This window comes from Phacochoerus africanus, chromosome 16 (assembly GCF_016906955.1).
Source record: "Phacochoerus africanus isolate WHEZ1 chromosome 16, ROS_Pafr_v1, whole genome shotgun sequence".
In the NCBI taxonomy this organism is placed as follows: Eukaryota; Metazoa; Chordata; class Mammalia; order Artiodactyla; family Suidae; genus Phacochoerus; species Phacochoerus africanus.
Genome location: NC_062559.1, coordinates 38,833,349 through 38,845,617, shown reverse-complemented (window position 1 = coordinate 38,845,617; position 12,269 = coordinate 38,833,349). Strand labels below are relative to the sequence as shown.

The 12,269-nt window shown below is 35.7% G+C and overlaps 1 protein-coding gene across 2 annotated transcripts in view; it reads right to left on the bottom strand.

Moving 5' to 3' along the window:
• DPY19L1 (dpy-19 like C-mannosyltransferase 1) overlaps positions 1–12,269 on the bottom strand; it is a 101,019-nt gene that overhangs the window by 20,653 nt on the left and 68,097 nt on the right. For both annotated transcript variants that reach the window (XM_047763095.1, XM_047763094.1), the window contains 3 exons: positions 12,163–12,243; positions 6,869–6,970; positions 1,415–1,486 (listed from right to left, as the gene is read on the bottom strand). In XM_047763095.1, coding sequence (XP_047619051.1) covers positions 1,415–1,486; positions 6,869–6,970; positions 12,163–12,243 — 255 coding nt within the window. The remainder of the gene's footprint in view (positions 1–1,414; positions 1,487–6,868; positions 6,971–12,162; positions 12,244–12,269) is intronic.

The following is a 12,269-nucleotide window of genomic DNA, read 5'->3' as shown; positions in this document are numbered from 1 at the left end:
CCCTCAACATGGATGTTCTCTGCGACGCTGCTGATAGGTTTCAATTCAGCTCTTGGAAGAACCACCCAGCTGCTGCTTGAATCTTTTAACACCTTCCTAATCAGTCCAGATCAATGCTGGTCAAAAGCTCTAACTTCTAGAATTGGCAACAATTCTAAGGAGTCAAACTGAGTACAATCATATTTCCAAATGGCAGGCTTTTAAGTCTTCAAAAATAATTACACTCCTTCCATTCCAATCTTTCTTCTTTAAATCAAACATCCCAGCTTCTTAAACCAATCTAATCATTTCTGTCATCTCTAGCCATCTAGGGTGCTATCTTTTCAATGCATTCTGGACCACCAACATCTAGTATTTTTTTCATGACCTACTAAGCGCACACCTACATGAAGTATGCAAAGGAAGCATAGAGCCTGGCATACAGCAGAGACGGACTAGCCATTAACTGATAAGATGTGAAAAGGAGCTGTGAGACTACAAAGCTGAGTATCCCAAAATGTCCAGCGAGGAGGGTAGAGGTGCCATCTGCTTCTCACTCTTCCCTTCCTTTTTAATAGAGATGATGTGAGGTTGATAACAACCTCTCTGACTTTCCAATTTTGCATCTGTCAAAATGGGGATAATAATATCTGTGACCCACAGTGCTGCTGAAGACCCAACTGAAATAAGGCATGTGAAGCATTTTAGGAGATCACAGATACATGATGTGAATAATAGTTATAGTACAGAGTATCCTACAACTCTATGCCATTGTAATAACACAGAAATAATAGCTACGAATCAGAAAACTTCTAGGTCCATCATTTGTTTTTTGATTACAGATTAATCCCAATTCATTCTCTTAAAACATCTGTAGTTACAGAGTTCATTCACTCTTAAAAGAAAAAAAAAGAGAGAATATCACACCACTCTTTGCTAAAGACTGGAACTTCCATGGCCTGATTTACATCTGGACTTAAAATTTCATTATCAACGCCAAGTTACGAGTCTGTTCTATCAAGTTTAATGATACACTGTTAATTTTCTATTTTTTCCTTTTAATTAATAATAAACTCTATCCTGAAGTTAATGAACACTTCACAAACGACCTTAAAAGGCATATATTCAATAGTTTAAAGAAACATTACACAAAAGTTAAAAGTGAGTAATAATTTACATAAGCAAAAACAAAAGTATCTGGGTTAATATGGTCTCTCTGATCATATCCTGCAAAATACACAACAAACAAAATTTGAGTATCCTTTTCCTAGGTCTACTTTATGCTGGCAACTAGTACAATATTTTTAAGGCTTATAAATGTTCATCAAAGGTTACTCCTAACAGAATATAGAATATGTTTTAATCTTTATGCTAGTATATATAACTGCTATAAAGTGTTTTATTGTGGGAAAGTGCTCTAAAACGACAAACCTACCTTTCTAATGATTGCAATAAACACAACAAGAACAACTGGAAGCAATAATGTCTTTGTATACCTCAGTGGAGTCTGAAATTCAGAAAGTTGTTTCATTAGAGGAAAATGTAATTTCAAATGAAATTTCAAATCAAGAACCAAGTGAATTTTAAAACATTTACATGAACAAACATGAGGGAGTTCCCTGGTGGTCTAGCAGTTCAGGATTCAGCATTGTGACTGCTATGGCGTGGGTTCGATCCTTGGCCCGGGAACTTCCACGTGCTGACCCATTGACTCCCTTCATAAAAATGAAGGTCCATTAACAAACTTCCTCAAAATGTTAAGTGGAAAACACAACCAGTCTCCAAACATTTGTAAGCATAAAATGTGACTAGAAAGATTACTGTTCACTTTTGCACATTACATTTCTAACTAGAGAGCCCAACTTACTATTCACCTAAGGTCAGAAGAACTCTTCAAACAGATGAGCATTACTGTGCATTTTATGGGGGATAAGAATCTTAACCACTATCTCCAGATACACACACACACAAATGACCAATGTTTACAAGAGGAATAAAAACATTTTTTCATTTTCTTTAGTAACAGATTAAAAAAAAAACTTCAGAAAAACTGTTTTTAATAATAAAAAAGCCCTATATACTGCAATCCTGTACACCTCTCAATAATTTGAGATCACAGTCTTAAATAATCCTGGGCCTGAAATTTCTAAATTGCAATTTATTTATTACCAATACTTTCCCTCACAAAAACAATCTCATAGCATTAAGTAAAACAACATATACTTTCCCCAATATGTTTAGAAAGAGAAGTCTAGCTTCAATCATGTTAAAAATACTGGCATATTTTAATTCTACAAAGCATATGGTAATTTTTTGATTTTCCCTCTCCTTAGTTCAATTTTCTCATTTATTATTCTGAATTAGAAAAGTAATTTTGACAATTTACTATATAAAATGCATCCTTCATGAGTTAGAAATTCCATTAAAAAGAATTTTTGTTTTTACTTTACTATCTACCTTTATAAACATTTGCATAATTATTTTAAAATATATATATTTCTATTTCATAAATTTTAAATTATATCAACTTATGCAAAAATCCTATAACTAAAATGATTTCATCATTTTAAAATTAGATATTTGCTAATAACATCTAACAAAAAATGCTAACAGTACGATACAGATATTTACCTTAAAAAGGAAATACGTCAAAATTGTGATAAACATATTCACTAAAATTCAGTGAAGAATTCAATTTTAACATTATACTCTAAAAGTTTACTGAAGATCAGATGTTTTTTAATATTTCTCTTAAAAGGAAAATCAAGACTAGCATCAGACTTTCAAAGCAACACTTTATATCAGAAGATAGTAATTTATTTAGGATACTTAAGGAAAGATACGTGAACCAAAGACTTTGTATCTAGCCAAACTGACCTTCACACATAAGTCACTGATAAAATAGTTCATGTATATAAAAATTTAGGGATCATTGTTCCCACGAGCCCTTCCTGAGGACTCCACAGGAGAACAAGCGTCACAAAACCAAGAAATGGCAAGAGGAATTTCAATCCTAGAACTCAGTAGCAGACATTAAAAACAATGACCTCTAGAACAACGATGATGGGGATATAAAGGCGACCTGAATTGTGTGAGATGTGATATGTGCTGACAATGAAGGTACAATGGGATTCTTAAAAATGGGATAAGAGGGGGAGAGTATATAGGAAGTAAAACAATCTCCCTGGTTATGGTTTTACAATAATTTTAAAATGGGTGGGAATGGGTGAGGGGTAAGAGATGACTAGCCAAGTTCAGTAAAACTCTCAGGAAGCAACCAATAGATGGGCCTGAAGTTAATATATACAAGTATTAAGATAATGGAAATAAAATTACAAAACTCCTCAATGCCAGAAGATACACCAGAGAGGGTTTGCACAAGAACAAATGCAACAGAACAAACCACACAGTGAGAGATGCCTGTACCTACATGTGCATGTGTGTGTATCATTAGAATTACAAGTTCTTTTAATATTTCTTGTAACTCGTTTTATTCTAAGCATAAAAGCTACATGCGCTCATTATAAAAACTAGAAAATGAGTATCTAGACATGGTTCTCAATGCTACTCAGCAGGATCTCCTTGTAAATCTATTCCAAGTTGTGTCTGATAAGCCCAAGCTCCAGATACCTCCCACTCCCTCCCTCTTCCATCAGGCAGCCACAAGTCTATTTTCCAAGTCCATGATTTTCTTTTCTGTGGAGATGTTCATTTGTGCTGGATATTAGATTCCAGTTATAAGTGATATCATATGGTATTTGTCTTTGTCTTTCTGACTCATTTCACTCAGGATGAGAGTCTCTAGTTTCATCCATGTTGCTGCAAATGGCATTATGTCATTCTTTTTTTATGGCTGAGTAGTATTCCATTGTGTATATATACCACATCTTCTGAATCCAATCATCTGTTGATGGACATTTGGGTTGTTTCCATGTCCTGGCTATTGTGAATAGTGCTGCAATGAACATACGGGTGCATGTGTCTCTTTTAAGTAGAGTTTTGTCTGGATACCTACCCAACAGTGGGATGTCTAGATACTCACGTTGCAACAGAACAAAGGGTGGGGGAAAAAAAAAGTATACATGTAAGGATAACTTGATCCCCTTGCTGTACAGTGGGAAAATAAAATAAAATTTAAAAAAATAAAAAATAAAAAAAATTTAAAAATAAAAGCTAGAAAATGGAGAAAAAAAAGAGACAATGAATTTCACATTTTAATGAGTTATCAGAATTTCCTCCCTGATGGATTGACTGTATGTTCATATTGTTCACCCATTTCTGCGTATGTGTGTGTGGTCAGGGATGTTTTTGGTGCTAGGAAAGGGTGAAAGCCCTTAGTAATTTTTTTTTTATTGACTTGAACAAGCTCCTATACTAATCACATTAATCCCTAGTTTCATTTGTTAGGTTTACAGCAAGAATCATCACTGCTATGCTTTTTAATTTTTATAATATTTAATGTAGAGATGTTTTAAGTTACATGCAGACAAACCTATTAATCATTCTCCTACGTGTTTTACACTGGTATTACGCACAATAAAAATGAAGTCAATATTCAAAGAAATGTTTCTCAAGTTAAATTTTCAGGCTTTATTTATTTATTTATTTATTTTATTTTGGGGGTCCATGTCCATGGCATGTGGAAGTTCTGGGCCAAGGATCAAACCCATGCCACAGCAGCGGCCCAAGCCACTGCAGTGACAGTGCCAGATCCTTAAACTTCAGCACCACAAGGGAACCCCCGGTTTCCTTCATATTTAACACACAAATTAAATTAATTAAATGAAGTTTGGTGTATAAAGCTTTAACCTGACTCCCCAGCCCAATTCAATTTTTCAAGCAGTATTCATAAAACAATGCATCTTTTGTCTATTTACCTGAGGTGCTCTCTCCATTTCATACTAAGTATATACACATGGGTCTATCCAGCACTGTCTATTTTTGGTCGTAATGTTTCTGTCTTGGTGTCCCTATACTTTAAATACTGTTACCTTCCATTTTCACATCTAAAAGGCAAAGATACCCCCATTGTTTTTATTTTCTTTTAATAGCATAGTACAATTAAAATACAATTATTGTAGAAAATTTAGAAGCTGGAAACTATGAAAAAAAGTTAATCACTGGAGTTCCCATCGAGGCTCAGTGGTTAATGAACCCGACTAGCATCCATGAAGACAGGGGTTCAATCCCTAGCCTCTCTCAGTGGGTTGAGGATCCAGCGTTGCCATGAGCTGTGGTGTAAGTCGCAGATGCGGGTTGGATCCCGCATTGCTGTGGCTGTGGTGTAGGCCAGCGGCTATAGCTCTGATTGGACCCCTAACCTGGGAACCTCCATATGCCGCAGGTGCGGCCCTAAAAAGAGCAAAAAAAAAAAAAAGTTAATCATTAAGTATCTCTCCACTGAGAGATAACAAAATTTAAACCCTGTTAAAATTTTGGTCTCTTACATTTTATTCTATGTGTGCTAAATATAGGTAAATAAAATTGGATCATCTTGCTCACGCATTATATATCTTGAGTGTCTTTTCATATTAGTATGATATTGTGTTAAATTGTTCCCTCTTCCCCATTATAAGAACATACCATACTACAGACGCCCTCTCTGAACAGGCACTTGCTCCACAGAGAATATGCTATAGAGACACGTATGGAGATGAGGAATGGCAGGCTGGAAAGAGCTTTGCCATTTTCTTCAAACTGATTGAAGGCATGCCGCACCTCAATGCATAATTTCCTCTATCACATAACCAATGGTTCATACTCTCAGGTTGTAGTGGTGTATGATAATGTTAAAGGATTCCAACTGAGTTCTAATTTCCTTGTTGATGTCTACACTCCTTAAAGAAGTCTTGATCTGCTAAAAGCAGGCATGTTAATGTCTTCTAAGATACTTTTCCTTAGTTTCTTTCAGCAGGGTCAACACTATCATTTGTACAGTTTTTATCAGCCATTATGAGTCAAAACCATTGGCCAGAACACAGGAAATGAAGCCTGGGTGATGTAAGTCTCCTCCGTGGCACATTCTCCTCTACTGGTCTATAGCTCGGGACACAGGCTGACCCAGTGAGGATCAGGGAAAATGAATGTGTCAACAGAGGATTGTTAGCCAGTTCCCCACACACATACACAACCTTTGAAGGAAAATGTTTCACAGATAACAAAATATCATCATAGATTGGGGCCACGTGGGTGCTGTGAAAACAGACACATATATACACATGGTTGTTAAACCATCCAAACTAGCTCATAAAGTACTGCAAAATAGCATTCAATATAAAATATCTTAAAATATCAAAGTACTCTGCTACGTATCTCCTTTCGTTCTCTCAGTATCTGCAGTGTAGTGCCAGAGACAAGTAAGCTATGACTCAAAGAACGAGAGGCACTTATTCAAGCATGTCAAGTAATACGGCAGACTTCGGTCTCACAATTCACTAAAGTATTCTCGTTTCCTTTTAAACACCTGCATACAGTTTTAAAAAGAAGAAATGTGTTGGAATGAAAAACTTGTACTCAATGATATTTCAAAGCAATGCAATCGTGCAAACAAACAACCACAAAGTGAGTAGAAATGTAGAAGCTTGAGAGCGTCACTGAATTAACGCTCCCCTGAAAAGAAGAAACTTGAAGTGCCTCCGTGTTTACTCATTCAAAAAGTTTTTGGTACACCGAATGTATGTTTCTAAACTATCAAAATGAGAACAGAGTGTATATTTCAGGAAGCTACACTAATGTAAATGGGAACATCGTCCTCTGCCAGATTTTCCTTTTCCTGCCAACTGAAATAAGGGCGCAGAGGTAAGAATCTGAAATAACAGGAGCACACTTTATGAAAAAATCAATGAGCCAAATGAAACCTAAGGAAAGAAAAGGAGAAATCACATCTTACCTCCTTCTCCATAAAGTCAAACTCTGCTGCACAGGTATACAATAAAGTATCAAAATCCTTGTAACTGAAGAATTTTGAGGTTAACAAGTTGCCAATATGAGCCTAGTAAGGAATAAAGGAAGGAACCATTAGATGATACTATATATTGTAATAACACATTTTAATCTTATTAGTACCTAAAAATAATTTCTACTGTATGACAGAGCTCACTGAACCCACACCCAGCTGTATCTGGACCCAACAACTTCAAGGTTCCCCTTCTTTTACTGACAAGTGATACTTCCAACAATATCCTGCCTTCCATGCTCCATCATCAACATTCCAAAGGCTTTTATCCTTAGGTTTTTCCCTGCTCAAGGTGCTAAACCTGGTGAAATACACTACACAATAGTGGGAGGGCATGGTAAAATACACAGTCAATCACAAAGGGACAACATGGAGAGAAAAAAAAAAAAGCAAACATTAATTCTGATTTCTAAAAAGAGGGACTGAAAAGACTTTTTTTGAAAGAAGTGGAAAATGGGCAGACCTTGGACTAAAACAATCAGCATCTGTGCAATTCTTCACATCACCAAGTATTTTCACCTACTTCCTATAAGAAGCCATGTGGGAAAGCTCTGTTAACCAATGAGAAAACATTTTCCAAACTTTCCATTTATTATTGTCTAAAAGAGCACGAGCCATAGGAAAGGGGGGAAATCACTTCTGAAACAAACCATGACTAAAACCCTATTACACCTATGCGAAGTGGAGGTTCAGGAGGTGAGTAGGAACTAAAGCGTGATGGGACGTGCCAAAGAAGCTCAAATGCTCTGTTTTATGTGTGCTCAGAAGATTAAGACATTAACATAGGCCTAAAATAGCGTAAGCAAACTACCTATCCACTGAAAATGAAAAGACATCTAAAAAGAAAGTAAAATGGTTGGAAAAATCTCAAATAAAACAAAAGAAGTAAGTCATAATATAATGATAACTGCCATAAATGTAAAGAGTTTAACTTCACTAATTAAAGGACAGATGCTCAAACTGGATTTAAGGGAAAAAATTCAATAAAAGACATACTTAAAACAAAAGTATGCACAAAGTTTAAAAACAGGAGAACAAGACATACCAAATAAATATGAAACAAAGAAATATACAGGTTAACAATTGTAATGTCTCACAAAACTGAATTCAAACAAAAATATATGAAAAAAAGAAACAAATGGCATTATGTCTAAAAGAGCACAAGCATTCAAACAAAAATATATGAAAAAAAGAAAACAAATGGCATTATGTCTAAAAGAGCATTATATGCTGGTAAAATGGACAGCAAAGCAAGATTATACATATAATGAACATATGTGCCATTAACAGTATAGATTCAAAGTATATAAAAGAATGACTGAAAAAAAACTGTAGGAAGAAAAGATAAGTTGGCAATGGTCATTGGAAATGTTAAATATTTCCCGCTAAAATAGGAAAAGGAGACAAACATTAACATGAAATCTGAATGTCATTATTAATAAAGCTCACAGAGAATACAAACTTTACAAACAGAAACTATATGTTATCTTCAAACACAAGTAAAACACATTTTTAATGTTCACATCCTATGCCACAATAAATTTCAGTGACTTGATATAATGCAAATTTTTTTTTCTAATCATAAATGTAGCAAAATTAGACAACAGTAACTAGGAATGACTTAAATCCTTTCAGCTAGAAACTAATGTAAAACTTATCTTTAGGTTAAAAAGAAAATCACACAACAGCTAATTTGTAATTAATACAAAAAAGTACTTCTTAGAGGAAAATATATAGATTTAAAATGCATTTATCAGAAAATAAAAAAGGTGAAAACAAAAGAGCCAAACACTTTCTCTCAAGCATCAGAAAAAGCTACATAATAAGCCCAAAGAAAGAGGAAATGAGGTTGACAGAATTCAATGACAAAGGGAAATGCAACAAAACCAAACAGACTTTAAAAAAGTGGTATTTTGAAGATATTAATATAGTAAATCGAAAGTGGAAAAAACAGCAAAAAAAGCAGCTCTTTATATATTAATATTGATTCCAAATACAAATAAGGAATATTACAGAGCATAAAAGATGATTTCACATATATGCAAAGAATTTCAATAAGAAGTTTTCATGGAGTCTTGTAATAATTTTTTAAAATCATGATCCATTTGGTGACATATATGAAATGAGTGAATTTCCTCTAAAAATATAAACTACCAATAACTTCCTAAAGAAAGTAGATTTGTAGTAGAAGAGCTCTCCCAAGAACAAAACTCAAAGACCCTGAGGGCTTAACTGTTGAACTCTATCAAACATTTAAGGAAAAAGTACGATCAGTTCTACACAAATTTGCATTGAAAATAGGAGCTGGAACACTTCTCAATAACTTTAGGAAGTGAGCATTACCTTGAAACTAAATCCAGATAAAAATATTATAATAAAACTACTAATATCCCCCATGAATATCAGCAAAAACCCTTAAAATTATTAGCTAACCAAATTCAGTACCATATTGAAAAACTAATACATTGTAAGCATGTGAAGTTATCTGAGAAATACAAGGCTGGCACAACACCCAAAAATCAGTGAATCTGGGGACTTCCAAATAATGGTCAAGGAAGAAGTGAGCCAATTTCCTCCTCCAATAACAACTATGAAACTGGACTAAACTGTAAAAAAACATATTAGGTTCAAGAAATTGACAAAAAGAAAAACAAACTGAGAAAAATACATTTATTAAAAAAACCAATCAACTCTGGATGGAAATAGAAGGAGTTCGCTTTGGCGGCTCCCATCCACTGCTTCCCCCAGCTCTGTCAGCCCAATAGTTCCACTGGGTTGGGGCTGGCCATGAAAAGCAGAACGTTTGCTACAGGAAGGAGCAGACTTGTTTGGGGGCAGAGAGCAAAACACCTATCAGTAAAAGTAGCAAACTCAGTAGGAAATGAAAGGTGAAACCTCATAGCTCTGCCAGCCTAATGTTATAGCAATGATTTGGTGAACTGGCTAGAAATGTGACAGAGATTCTGAAAATGAGACAACCAGTGAGGGGCAGATAAGTTCTCACAACCCTGGTGGGCTGGAAACCTGCCCACAAGCTCTAGGGGATATAAGAGAGCCCAAACTCTCAAGAAATCCGTGACTGATTGGGAGGCAGTATGCACATTCGTGGAAGATCCCAGAGGGTGGGGCTGGCAGAAGGGAAAAGATGGGGCAAACCTGAGGTTCGGTTGAGAATTAGCATCGGAGGTCTGAAGGCTACCCTTTGAAAAACCTGCCTGTGAGGCTGAGCACTGAGCTTCCCTGGTAGACGACATCACAAGGACTGCTGACAGGATCAGGGAAGGGAAATCCCGCTTAGACTGAGAAATGGCTCCCGGGCCTGCTGGAGGACAGGGAAGTGGGTCTAATCACCTTAACGGAGAAGCGTGGGTGGAAACGCTCCTCAAGAGCCGTGTGGCTTTGCCATTCGCTTCTTCTGACCAATGGCAAAATTAGGAATTTATGAGCTGATGTCCTTTAGCAATGTTACAAATTTCTAGAAATACTAAAGGTGCAGTTATTTCTGATTGGAAATAACTGTTTTTACAGCCTTTTTTTTCCCTCTCTCTTTCCGTTGTATAACATTAGGCTGTGGTAGAAATGATAATAGTCGCTTTAAACTGAATCAATACTTGACCTGGCTTGTCTCTCCTCAGTGAAGAGACAGAGTCCATAAACCTAGGAACTGGGCCGTTTCCCTTTGCTTCATGCTCATTCTCTACATCCTGACTGACTCAATCACCTTTTCCGCTCTCATCTTCACAGCTGACTTCTAAGAGCCTTCCCTGACTCCTCCTGCGTATTCTTGCAGCACTCTGTACTTATCTGTATCATGGCTTTCACTGCACTGTATTACAGCTGCTAGAAATTGTTCCCATCTCCCTCTAGACCAGGTCTTATTCAGTTCTGTATCTCTAGGATGCATTCTATTGCCAGGCACACAGCAGGTACATATTAAATGAATGAATACATAAATAATTCCATTTTAGATTTTTTAAAAATTTGTTAAGGTTTTATTTATGTATTTATTTATGTCTTTTTGCCTTTTCTAGGGCCGAACCCAGCAGCATATGGAGGTTCCCAGGCCAGTGGTCCAATTGGAGGTGTAGCCGCCGGCCTACACCACAGCCACAGCAATGCGGGATCTGAGCCGCGTCTGTGACCTACACCACAGCTCACAGTAGGATCCTTAACCACTGAGCAAGGCCAGGGATGGAACCCACCACATCATGGTTCCTAGTCGGAATTGTTAACCACTGAGCCACGATGGGAACTCCAAGACTAACTTTTAAACTTAAAAAAAAAAAGTCTTTCCATAGGTTGTAGACCATCTCTTTAATAGCCCCGTGCTTTCAATTTTTTTTAAGCAAACAATTCCTTTGTTCAAATGAAAACCTGATTAAAGCTAGACTGTCCTGCATGAAAGAGAGGCTGGCAGGGGAACTGAGAACAAGGACCCTTTAAGTTCTAGAACTTTATAGAACTCAGTTTCAAAACCACAGCTTTAATTTATTACAGGAGGAAGAAAGTCAGTTAAAATAAATTACAGAAATTACCACTGAGCCACAATTGGAATTCCTACTTTACTCTTTCTGTGTCGGTTAGTGTGCTGTTCTCTTTTTGAATTTAATTAATGTGCTCACCAAAACATCAAAATAAAGTAGGCAAAGCAAAATTATAGACAGGAAGATCCTTATAATTTTAAAGCAGGATTTTTCCCATGTTGTTTCCCTCTACTACCCGAATACCCAAAAAAGCAAGACAAACAACAATAATAAAAATGTCTCATTAATAAGACTAACTTGGACTAAATGACCTATAAGGGCTGATAAATAAACCTTTCACAAGCCAGAAAACTGTAAGAAAGAAAGAATAAGCCTAGAACATGATCTATTAAGAGGCTCTGAAAGTGGAATCTTAATCTGTTATTAAAAGGGATTATAAAAATGATTGTATAGGCCTTAAAATTTGAGCTTAAGTCTAGAGTTTTCTTACTTGAAATTTTAAAATTTCTGTGCTATAGAAAAGCCAATAAAACAAGAAAATTATGTAAAGAAATTAATTTTGGAGAACAGACTATATACATAGTCATATTTACTTTCTATTTTAGAAAATAGATAAAATAACAGGTAAAAAGACTTTACCTTAGAATTTGGTTTAAATAGTGGTACTTTAATAACTTAAATAATTCATTCTTAGCCTATCTGATTTATTTCAAGTCTTTTAAGATTAAGCAAAAACGTACTTACATCATCTGCAATGCCAAAAATTTTAGATGTCAGATACTTGAGTATGACAGTTCCAAATAACCAAAAACATCCTTGGATAACCTACAAAAGGAAAATATACCAAAATA